The sequence below is a fragment of the Sordaria macrospora genome, chromosome 1 (assembly GCF_033870435.1).
Source record: "Sordaria macrospora chromosome 1, complete sequence".
Lineage (NCBI taxonomy): Eukaryota > Fungi > Ascomycota > Sordariomycetes > Sordariales > Sordariaceae > Sordaria > Sordaria macrospora.
Window position 1 is genome coordinate 8,521,196 of NC_089371.1, and position 12,115 is coordinate 8,533,310.

The following is a 12,115-nucleotide window of genomic DNA, read 5'->3' on the forward strand; positions in this document are numbered from 1 at the left end:
TGGACAGGTGCTGATATTCGTGTCCTGGGTCGTCGATGTGGTATTGAGTCGAGGAGCGGTTATGCCCCCTGGAGGAGAAGACGGGTCGACGATCGAAGGAGGAGGGGAAGGGTACGCGGAGGAGGGCGTGTTTTTGACGGAGTGGTTGCCCTTGGCGATGGCAGACGTACGGGCGTTGTCGGTTGAGAGCCAGGCCTTCAACTTGGCTTCGTCGGGTCTGATCCACCAGCGGTCTGCGGGATTGGTGTTCTTGGTTCCGATGTAGGTCCTGACGGTGCTATAAAAGGTTAGTATTGGCCGGCAAAGGATTGCTGAGTGCGAAGTGATAAGAGTCTAGGTGTCAACATACCGCAACAAGAAAGAGGGCACAAAGTGCTTGATTACGCCAGCAACCTCTTTGACCATCTGGCTAACGACAGCAATGGGCTCGTCACCCGCGCTGTTCAGCTTCATCAAGAGGTTGACCGACTTGTTGAAGACACGAGAAGTAACCACAAAGGGCGCCTTGACAACAGCCTTGATCTGCTGCTGACAATAGTCGACAACGCGAGAAATAACGACAAGAGGCGGTTTAGCCAGGTCAACCGACTTCTCAACAACGCGAGAAACAATCCCAACAGGCGCCTTTACGACAGCCTCAACGAGCTTCCGAACCCCGTCGACAATCTCAACCACCTTGGCGATGCCGACAGCAAGGGGGTTGTCGCAATAATCTCTGTCGAAGTTGAAGTCGAAGTCGGCTTCAATAGGCTTGAAGCAACCCACGGCATGCTGGATGGCCGGGCTGACGATGGGGACGATGATGGGGTAGATGAGGGGGGTAGCGATGCGGACGACCGTTTTGGTTAGGTAGAACATTTTGACTGCCCGATGTCTGTTGACTGCTGTCCTTGGGTTTGGCTGCAATTGATTGATGTATGAAGACGATGACAAATTTTGTTGATGCTGAAGTGATCTGATGATTGCAGATTGTTGTTTTTGGTTGAGTTTGTTGATTGTGTGGTTGCAAGTTGTAAGTTGCAGGATGGAATGGTTTGTCAAATGTTGCGTTGATGTTTCGCTTTCACAAGTTGGGTTTTGGTTTTGGTTTTGGTTTTTGTGGTTGCAAGTGTAAATTGCAAGCCGGAAGCTAAGTTATGCTTGGAAGCAGGAATAAGTTTCATCGCCCAGCAAGGCCCGACAATGACGAAATATTAAAGACGCTGAGCACAGGTCGGAGATCCGGAAGAGAGGGGGTGGATGGTGAATGTCCAAAGTCCAAGGTAGCAGACCGGCAGGCTCGCAGCACATGCACATGAGGGAAAGTTGCGTAATAGCAGACCTGGGGCGCCGCGGACTGCAGGACTACCAGTACCAGAATGGATGGCGGAGGTGAAGGGTGAAGGTCAAGCTGGAGGTGAAAGTTAGGCTATCAGCTGGCGGCACACCCGCCTTCCGGCAGACTGTCGACGGGCCGAGAACTTTGGTTGTTGTACCTATGCAGGTCAGCATACAGCCATTGCTGTTGAACTGTAAGACTACAAGGCTACGATGCGTTGGGCATATGGGATGAAAGGCGAGGGACAAGAATGACTGAAGGGAGTCTTCGTTCAGCATTGCCCCACCCCAAACACTTCCATTCTTCAACTTCGGGTACCTAGTTATCTGGACCTTTCTGTGGCGCTTCAATCTTCATCCTAGCAAGTCATCTTGTCAGTGAGTCCAAGATGCAGCCCAGTTTGGTTTCTCGACGCCAGGTAGTTTGTTTATTCCAGGGAGCCAGGGTATGCCGAAAAGGGGGGAGTGTGGTTCGCGCACGGACCAGGAGACTGCGAACCAGAGCCAGCGCAAAAGTTCAGCACCCAAAAAGACGAGCTGGACCTTTGATAATCACTCGATTGTATTTGCGCACTTACCGCATCTACCTGCTAATTAACAATGTCTTTACAAGCTTCAATGATTACTATCGCTTCTTCTCCATTCTTGGGCAATCAAAGTGACGAACGAACCCGTTCATCTGCACCAAGAACGGACGTGCAGTGATTTGCGTACACAAATAATTTGAAAGCATGCTAATAATACATAGTTCTTGGCCCATCTTTCAACAAATAACAAGCCCGATTAGCTCAGCTGGTTAGAGCGTCGTACTAATATCAGAATTTCCTGATATCAAGTCTATGCGAAGGTCAACAGTTCAATCCTGTTATTGGGCATTTCTTTTTTTCTTTTTGCACTCTTCGTTTTTAATTCAGGTATTATTTCCTCTCGTTCGGTTCCGATTTCTGCTTCATTTTTCTTTTCATCTTGCATGGACTAAGTCTCCCGTCTGTGTGCGCCGAGCGAGGTGCAGCAGTTGTGCAAGCTGGAGAATGGTGTGCAGCTCGTAGCGAACATCTCAGCAACTTCACGTTTTGAGCAAACAACTAGATGACATTGTCCGAAAGATGCCCAAAGGAAAACATCAATCGCAATGGGTATACTTCTTCATTTGGGTAACTGTATTCTGTCTATCAACTGTAAGAAACCAATCATCACTCCCGCTTTGAATCCGTCTAATGAATGCCCTTGGACACGCTGCAGCTATAGTAAGGCAATGAATGGTACATATGAAACTGTGTACAAAGAGCGTAGAAAAGAGAAGAAGCAAAGGGAACTAAGCAACGCAGTGCTTGCGGTATCATCTCCATCGCTCAATCATTACTCAATCAGCATCCAAATACTGTTCCACCCCCGAAGGAATCGTAAACCGGACCCTAGCCGGACTTTGTGACCGTGAACGTCGCCGTGAATGCGACCGTGACGAACTCCCCCCTCCCACGCCAGAAGAACTTGAAGATGATGCAGATGATGAAGTCAAGTATGGTGGCTCTTCCCCAAGATTATCCGACTGCCCCGAGCTGCTCGTCAAGGAAGAGGCCGAGTCATATCTTGGTGGTTGGTACCTCCTCGTCAATGTCGGTACCGCTGGCGCCGAGATAGAGGAGGCCTGAACTCCAGATACCGAGTCATGAACGACGCTCACGCTACCGGGTTGTGATCTTCTAGTCCGTCTTCGGGTTTGACTTGTCTGTCGGTGTTCATGTGCATCTTGTGATTCCCGCTCGTGGCTTCTTCGACTTCTTCTTTCGTGAGATGTCCGTCCAGCGACGTAGACTACCGGTGGTGGATTGCGAGAATCGTCTTGATGGCTTCTTCTCCTGGACGCCGCTTTGTCGTCGGGCTCGTGGTTATGCCTCGACCTCTCGTGTGGATGGAAGTCATGATCATCCCATTTGTCGGTAGTAGGGCTGGAGACATCAACCACTGCTTGTCGGCCCGGATGTAGTCGAGGCGCAGAAGTATCACGGCGATGGCGTGTTTGTCCAGTCCCTTGTGACACTGGGTGGGAGTCTCGTCGAGAGTTCGGCGGAGGGTCATCAGACTGGATGACCTTGACCACCTTGGCTGCTTTGTGTACCTTTTCCGCTTCTTGAACTGGTACTGCTCGCTCCTTGCGGTCGCCGCTTCTCACTCGGACCGGTGTTGGTCTCTGAGGATAGCGCATGGCTGACGAGTGTCTGACGGGCATGGTGTTGATGGCGGCTTTGGCTGATGATGGCCAAGTTGATGCTGAAGACTTCGGCGTAGAAGCGCGACGGCAGAAATGCCAAATGATGAAGGAAAAGATGATTGTGCCGAAGAAGACGCCAAAGACGATGCCGAGTGCGACGGCAGAACTGTGTGAAGATGATGATGTTGCTGCAAACGCGGGGGCCGAGAAACTGGTTGGAGTTTCTAGTCTCCCGAGTAGCTTCGTCGGGAGGAAGGGCGTCGTCGCTTTTAATGTGATAGCCGTCTCGGCGAGAGAAGAAAGCGTGTAACTTGTCTCAGAGGGCTGGGTTTGACGTTGGCTTAAAGCTGGAAGAGTGTCAGAAACTTGCTGAGGTACCACTGCTTCACGGCTTTGTTTTCTCGGTGCTGCCACTCCCATTTTGTAGTACGAATATCCACAGGTAGCTCTTGGAGATCGTGATCTTTGTTTCCAAGGTTGCTCTGATGTTGCTGAACACAACGGAAGACAACTCGGAAAGAGCGGTAAAGAGCTCGGAAAGCAAAGCCTTCTCTTTTGAAGCCCAGCTTGTGTTGTCTTCCGGTGATGCCCCTCCTCGGTGAAGCCATTGGGTTTCCATCGTCCACTCGGAGACCTGCTGACTCCCCGCCCGGAGTATGCGCACCACACCCGTCTCCCAGGACTTCCGCGCCTCTGAGTCGCGGAAATAGACGCAACTGAGCCATATTTTTCACTGCTGGACCTCCAACTGGCTACTCCCCCTGACCGCTCAGTCTTATCGCCTCGATCATAGATATCCTGGTCCCTCTTCCGAAACCTTCAAATCACGCCACAATCGGATCGGAATCTTGCGCGGATCATGGTAGTTCTAATTGCGTGGGCATGATGCGAGGCATGACGCTTGCAATTAGCGCGCTTGCCCACTCAGGGCAACAAGATTGACAAATAAGGCTGCCAACGCATGCTTTAGGTGCGTGGGGACCGGCCTGCTGCTGTTTTCTTGGACCGTCTCCGACGGAACGGGTCGAAACATATCCGGATGCTCCTAGGATTCGTGAGAAGATCGACCATTTGGGAGTAAGAGGCAAGAAGCCACCGTGGCACGAGGTGACCCAAAAGCAGGAGCGGTATCAAATGACAGTGCTGGATTATCCTTCGTTGACTGTGAGAAATCTGTGACCGGCCGAATGAAAAACCAAGGCGACATCGTAAGATACGAAGGAGTGGACGTGAGTCGCGCGGCGATTGCCATGGCCGACAGAGAGCTGTGGGTAGCTACCAAGTCAACTTTGACCGCCGTGTCCCGAAGAAACACTGCGTCTGCGGATGTTGCTGCTTGTTTTATCCACGAACGCAAATCACTGAAAGAGGATCAAGGAAAATCCGGAATTTTAGGGGTGGAAACTCACAGGATTGGGACGGCTTGCTATTTATCTCGTCAGGCACAACATAGCGGTGGGACGCACTAGGCAGCGAGGCGTCAATAGGATCATGCCAGATATGAGGTGGCGTCTGCACGTCTGCACGTCTGCTTTCCACAAATTCTCTGTGTTACGTGAGATCCGAACGTCTGCATGTAGAGTAACGAACTGGCAGAAGCATTGGATGATGCACTTTCACCGCCAGGGATGCTGGGGGGCGGACATGGACATGCAGCATATTTGAAGTTGAGCTTGTGCCTGGAGCTACAAGACATCTTTGGTCAAGTTTGGAATGTAGGAAGATCATATCGAACAACAAACATATAAGCGGTGAGGGAATTCAGTGAAATGATTGAGCTACTCATGAAAAGTTTGGTAGAAGAGAAGAACTTGGTTGTGAGGTCTGGTCTACAGTACAAAGAAAGGGAGAATGTCGGCCGGGGTCGCAACTTCCAGAGTGGCCTGGACAATTCAGTCGCACTGAGATGGCGCAATGGTGCAACCCGTCTAGAGGTAGGTACCTCTACACTTTATTGCCAGAAAAGAGTGAACCGTACCTCCAAGTAGAACTACCACTTCCGCTCCTTCCCGATTTCCAACTTCCGACCGTCCACACCCTCAAAAGATCCAAAGCATCTTCAAATTCCTGCCGTCCACTCCAGCATCATACCGATATCTCTCCAGTAACCAATTCCATCGCTCAAGGGCCCTGAACAGTGATGGAAGAAGATCCACTGCTCTGGTATCCCTCAGTAGCCACAATCTGGTAGTTGTGGGTGCCCAACTGCAGACCAGCCTTGGCCCAGGCGTTGAAATGGTTGCTCATGGTGACGGAACCACCGCTGCGCTTCTGCTGGCGGACCGACCAGTACTGGTTGAAGGTTTGAGTGCCATCGATGGACGGCTGGTTGTAGCGGGTAGACTTGTAGATGTCGTAGGTGGAGCCGTCGGTAGTGACGGATCCGAGGCGGGTGGCGCCCGACGAGGGGTTGTATGTGCCAAAGTTCTCGATGACATAGTACTCGACAAGCGGGTTGCGGGTCCAGCCGTAGACGGCGAGGTAGCCGTTGCCGGAGGGGTTGAAGGAGCCCGAGTAGGTGATGGTGCGAGCGGAACCGGGGTTCCAGCCCTTGCCGCCGACGAAGTTGCCGACGTTGGACCAGTTCACCGTGTAGGAACCGCCGTTGCCGTTGGCGTAGTTGACGGTGCCGCCACCGTCAGTCCAGAAGGAGTAGTAGAAGCCGTTGTGGGTGCCGGTGCTGCTGGGAGTGCCGGCGCGCACGTTAAGCTCGGAGAACTCGGTGGCGTTGAAGGGGACGGCGAGGGCACCGGCGGCGCCGAGAAGGAGGGACTTGATGGAGACCATTGTGTCTGATCTGTCTGATACTCGAGAGGAAGAGGATGGCTGATCGGTGGTGATGATGAGAGGATAAACAAAAGCCGAAACAGGACGATCGTGAAGGTCTTATATATCCGTCCCTCGAGCTCCTTGTCGTCGCTTTCGATCGGTATGACCACTCAGTTTAGGCAGTCCAACCGTATCTCCGGGCTAGATTGTCGCCGTCCCTCTCATCCCCTGAGGTTGTCATCATGGCGACCCCGTCGATCATGATTCCTTTTGATGCCAAGGACCAGACACTTTGCGGTTGTTATGCAACATATTGAGCGTAGTCCATGGAGGTGGTCCCAGATAGGGTTGTATCCTTCACGAAAAGCCCATGCTTAGTCCGATCGCCCAGTCCAAGTTTGGGATACATAACGCCACTCTACGTACCCCAGCTTTTCGTGGCAGAAGGATAAATGAAGGAGGCTCCGAATAAATTCAGGCTGAATGAAGTGTTCGATGGGGCCCCGCCAAATGCGGCTCGGTCACGGAAGTCGACGGTTCTATCGAGCTTCCATTTTCGTAAGTCCGTGTTTGAGAACCCCTGCAGTGGTTGTCACGAACGGAGGCTGGCCTTGCTGAAACAAGAGATATTTCACCATTCAAGCCTATCGGATCTTGTCGTAGGAGCAGGGTTTGGTTCACTATTGGCACGCCTAAGCGTTTAGTCCCTGCTACTTTCGGAGGACGTTCACTCAACCACTCTCGCCGACGCACTTGGCTTTTGCTAGTTTTTGGTCTTCACTAACTTGGTTTTGTTGTTCGATGCTTGGCCGGACGGCTACTACATGTCCATCTACCGAGAGGGAGCCAAGCATCTTAGCTGCACAACCTCATCTTGAACTGTGGTTCACTTGCTGTACCCCGGATTGAACTGCCGATACCCCCTTGTCAAGACGCCGATCGAAGGGAACCGTGATCCGGGGACTGATGTACCATTGTATCTTGGTCAGAGATACCGTCGAGGTTTTGGGTTAGAAAGCTCATGCTGTCAGGCTCGGGATGAAGAGGCTCAGAATCATGATAAATGAATGTCAATGTGCAAAATCCGTGTACCTGGGAGCAAAATCCTGACACTATACCAGAGACGACCTGGAGATGAAGATCGGTTCCCGACGGTTTGCGACGATCTAGTCCTTGATGTTGGGTAAACATGGGAATATCGGCTGATAGGTTCTCGAGGGAAAGCTTGCCATCTGGGGTATTTAGCCGACAATGGTGTTGCTACCTCTTGGTGCTACCCGCACGAGTTAAGATCTTGACAAGCGGGCAGGGGTAAGCAGGGGTAACACGACGACGACGCTTGCTGTCGGTATCAGAGTCACAAGACCTAGCTGGGGTGAGTTATCACGTCGTCTCCGAGACCATGGTAACAGCCATGTGGTTGAAGAGAGGTATTCTCCTGGCGCAGCCATCGCGGAAGATGACGAGCTCCACGACTCACCGCAAAACCAACGGAACCCATCATCTTCACTCGGAAAGAACCTTTCGCTGTGTTCTGGCTGCGAGAGAGGTCAACAGATAACTAAAAAGAGAGGCATCGGCTATCACGTTATCCGTGGAGTTTCGGCGTTTGTCTTCCACATTGTCGTCCAAATAATGCGTGGATCGCGACCCAACGCACCTAATGAGCATGTCGTTCCCGTCGCCGTCACAGAGTTGCAATGTGCTCACAGCGCACGGGCTTCAGTATCATGCGCACCAGTCGGGGATTCGCGTCTCTCGTCCTTGGAAATCTCGGTTGGCAGCAAAGTTCGGAGACTAGCATTATGCAAGAATTTGGCAGAATGACGGTGGCGTTTGGTACGTATGGCTATGGACTCCCGTCGATGTGGGAGAACTGACGGGAACAAGAGTTTTCACCAAGTTTCCATTGACGGGATGCAAGCCACAGAAGAAAAACACCCGGCCAGGGCAGTGAGGTGGCCTGGAATCCACTGCTAACCGCTGGCTCTTGCTCACTAAAAGTCCACCCAGGACATTACCCCGATGCCCTGTTGCTTGGGACAATTTTCTCACGGTCAACCTCAAGAGGTCCAAGGATTTGTACCTACCTTAGGTATAAACTGATCGCTCAGTATGTGAGTTGTGAAGAGACCATCAGTCCACGGGTAAAAGGGTTTATGATGCGTCGGGAAAAGGATCTGTCGCTCTTTCCTGCCTCCGAATGCATGAATACGCGGACAACGGGAAAAGGTTGATGAGTTTTGGAAGAAGCAATCGATGGAATAGGAAACGATGGGAAAATACCCTAGGCATGTCGGGGCCTTTTTCGATTGTTCCTACTCCTCCACAAACACGGGCGCTCCAGTCCTGTTCATCAGTCGGACAACTCGTCAAGAAATCCAGACTCACCAACGGCCATGCTTCTCCAGAAATTTACCGAATAATCCTGATGAGCCGCGGAAGCCCTTTGTGTAGCTCTTTGCCCACGGTTGCTTTGTCTCTCATCCCTTTCTTTGCGAGTGTCCAACAGCCGCACCACCTCACTTCCGCTTTATCACCGCACACTCCCACGATGCAATCAAGAACAGGGACAATGTGTTGACCCGTTGCACACCATTTCATAAGCAGGGCTGCTGCAAGTACCTCACCTTATCCCCCCAGATTTAATATCCACTCATCCGTCTCAGGGACTCGAGTCTCACTGGGCTTGACAATGATTGAGCTATTCCGGAATCTTGCCTTGTTCCTCTTTCTTTCTTGTGTGAGCATTAACCGGATCAACGGTTTCCGAACCCCTACCAACTACCCCTAACGTCCCAACCTCCCCCAGTACCCCCTCACGCCATCTATCAATAGCCTCGTTGTCGACTGGGCGTTCGGGGGAATCTCACGGCGCACCGCCAGAGGAACGGAAGGGTACAAGACTATCCTCAAACCCTTGCTCCCGACCTGGTCACAGGACCACCAGAAGATCGCTTTCGTGGCCACCTCTGTAACCTTCTTCTTGGTTGCTGCAGAGCGGATCAACCCAGATCCTCAACTCCTTCTCTTCATTCCCAAAACGCCGCAGCGCTCGGTGCAGCTCCCCGCCGCTTGTCATCAAGACGCCGTTGCAAACAATGGGGCCGTCCGGCAAACCGCAAAGCTCCACCACTGCCTATGTAGCGCTCATGCATTCCATTGTCCTCGTCCACAAGTCCGCGAAAGGATAGCTCGCGCCTCTCATTCTTGTCCATCTTTCCTTCGTTATCTCCGTTGTAGATCCAGTGTACAACCGGGCCGTCATAACCAGGCTCTTCGGCGGTGTCTACACCCTTCTTCCAGCAGTAACTGAGAGCATCGTATGGTTCATCTGGTGAAGCAATGGATGAGATCTGATGGAGAGTAGTAGTACTGATGGGGGGGGGGGGGGGGGGGGGGGGGGGGGGGGGGGGGGGGGGTGGTCAAACTTGCCGGGGTGGGGGGCGAGATCGAGGATTCGAGTTTCGTGGGGAGAGGTCGAGAGGTCGATAGAGAGGTAGAAGCCAACAGCCCTTCAGGGCCGAGGTAAGAGAAAAGATCATCCGGGATGTGAAGGAGGAAATGTTTGAGGACGTAGCAAAGGAGTTGCTGAAGAGGATGGCGGGGGTCTTGGTGGAAGCGGTGGACGGGAGTGGGTGACTTGTACCCGGAAGCACTGCTTGTAGGAATCTTCGGAGTGGAGCGGGTGGAGGGGAGCTTTGTGCCGGGGCGATCACTACAAGGACGGAACGATACCCAACGCTTAATGATTAACGACGTTTTCCTTTTGTCAAGATGATGAGCTGACCCTGTTTGATGTCTCAACTCTTGTTTCCGAGTCGGCTGTGCTTGTTTGGCGCTGATCAGGAGTTCCTGACTGTTCTGGTGAGGCTTGGGTGGTCGTGCCATTGTGTATTGCTAAATTGCGCGGGGATACAGCGTCACCCATAAAGTTGCTTTGGTCATTGAGCGACAGAGAAGCTGATAGAGGTTGATTCGGCAACTGCATTGGAGGGAGTAACTGGGTGGAAACTGCCACCCCAGCCAATGTTGACGCCATGGTGGAAAGGGGTTGTATCAACCAAGTTGGAAGTCAATGAGTAATACCAGCCTTAACCAACCTGGTAGAAGGCCTGAGATTGTGGAGGAACAGCGATGCTTAATCGCTGGGGAGAAAGGGTGCGTAAGGGAAAAGTCTATGCCAAACGTAATCGAAGGGTGGGGAGGGAAAACGTCGTAGGAAGTAATGGACAGGCAAATTTAAGACGCATCTACGAACCTCGGCGATTGAGTGTTCTGGGGCACTTGTGTGACACAGCCTCGTCGTTATCTCACCTTCACTTTCCCTCAGCTGCGTCTCTGCCGTTCCGGTCCGAGCTCAACCGCGCACACCCCGTCGCAACGAGGCTCTCAGTACCACTCTCATACGGGGAAGTGGGGTGGGTGGTAAGCACGAAAGGCAGGCACAATTCTACTTCTAGCAGGTGCCTCTGGAGGTGACAGGACGGAGAGACAACAGTACGGTAGTACACCCCTAGCTTCCTTACTCCTACGCAGGCTGGTGGAAGGATCTGGACCGCAGTACGTAACGAGGATTTCTCTCAAGCCCTCAATCTCTTTTCTCCTCACACATCATCACGTCAAAATGCAAATTCCATTTTTTTTCTTCCCCGCTTCAATCCCTGGCAGTAGTCTGGTCAACGCGCCCAGAAATGATATTTGACTTGCCTGCCAAGTTCATGTCATACAGGTCATCATGTTTTCGTTACGTCTCTCTACTACATATGTTTCCTGGTCTCGATCATCTATCCGCGCTCTAATAAAAGACATGTCAAAGAGCAAGGTGTCCCTCCTCATGTCTGAACTCTCAGCTCTCATCACCACTCCGGGTTCCCCATTTTCTCCTGCCATTCATAAATACCAATGGCCTCAATTTCTGTCGATTCCTGCACAGTGTGACGAACCGTTACAAGCACAGGAGTATCATCGCTGGGATAGAACAATAGAGTAACGGAGTAGTAGCCGAAAGGTACTGGTAGATTGTGATATTTATTGCTTGCTAAAGAACCCGGATATCAGAAGGCCTGGGGAGGCCTTCTTTATATACTAGTCCTTCAATGAGCGCCGTTGAGCCGGGTGAAGCTATCCCCGGCCACTCGGCCACCTGCGCCGTGAGCCGGGGCGCCGTAGGTTACGGCGCCCGGCGCGGCTCTGATTGGTCTAATCTATCCCCCTTGTTCTGCTTACATAAGTGGCCTCTTATTGGATCGTAACACACAGGTTGCTCTCCTCTCCGCCCCCCGCTTGAGAGGCTATTATCATCCCCCCTCCCATTCCCTCTTCTCCTCTTGTTCCTCCTCCTCCTCCTCTTATAACATATTCTTCCTGTACTTACCCCTGACCCGTGGGTGCCCTCGACTTATACAACACCGTCCTTATTCCCCGCGCTTTGATCCCTCATCACGAGTTCCCAATCGTTTTGCCAGTAAACAAGCGGCACATATCCCAGCAGAAAGCCATCATCGATCGACCAGGACGGGTCTGAATACTGGCCATTCGTTTCTTCTTCTTCTTATTGTCGGCGTGTTATTCGAAGAGTCCAGTCATTAGTCCCCTTCACCGGGAGGATTCCCGCCTGGCTATCCTTACGCCTTTTTTCTTTCCCTTCTCCCTTTCTTTTCCCTTTCCCTTCATCTCCTCTTTCACACTCCCACCACTCTGATCTCCTTTGCCCACCAACGAACAGCACACCCCGAAGCCGCCGACACCCCGCTCTCTTTTGGCTTCTGTATTATACGCTCTCCTTCACCCGCCCTAACCGTATCCGACCCTTCC

The 12,115-nt window shown here is 52.1% G+C and overlaps 2 protein-coding genes and 1 non-coding gene across 3 annotated transcripts; 1 reads left to right on the forward strand and 2 right to left on the reverse strand.

Moving 5' to 3' along the window:
• The first annotated feature begins 2,094 nt into the window (after positions 1–2,094).
• On the forward strand, positions 2,095–2,192 carry SMAC4_13152. The gene is made up of 2 exons: positions 2,095–2,132; positions 2,157–2,192. It is a non-coding gene; the product is annotated as a tRNA-Ile (tRNA).
• Positions 2,193–2,858: 666 nt separating this feature from the next.
• Positions 2,859–3,949, reverse strand: SMAC4_13153 (uncharacterized protein; the record flags this gene model as incomplete). Its single annotated transcript, XM_066091279.1, has 2 exons — positions 2,859–2,876; positions 3,002–3,949. The coding sequence occupies 2 exons, from the start codon at positions 3,947–3,949 to the stop codon at positions 2,859–2,861; spliced, it is 966 nt and encodes a 321-aa protein (XP_065945900.1).
• Positions 3,950–5,650: 1,701 nt separating this feature from the next.
• On the reverse strand, positions 5,651–6,316 carry SMAC4_00595 (uncharacterized protein; the record flags this gene model as incomplete). Its single annotated transcript, XM_003352000.1, has 1 exon — positions 5,651–6,316. One exon carries the CDS (start codon positions 6,314–6,316, stop codon positions 5,651–5,653), a length of 666 nt encoding a protein of 221 aa, XP_003352048.1.
• Between the last annotated feature and the right edge of the window lie 5,799 nt (positions 6,317–12,115).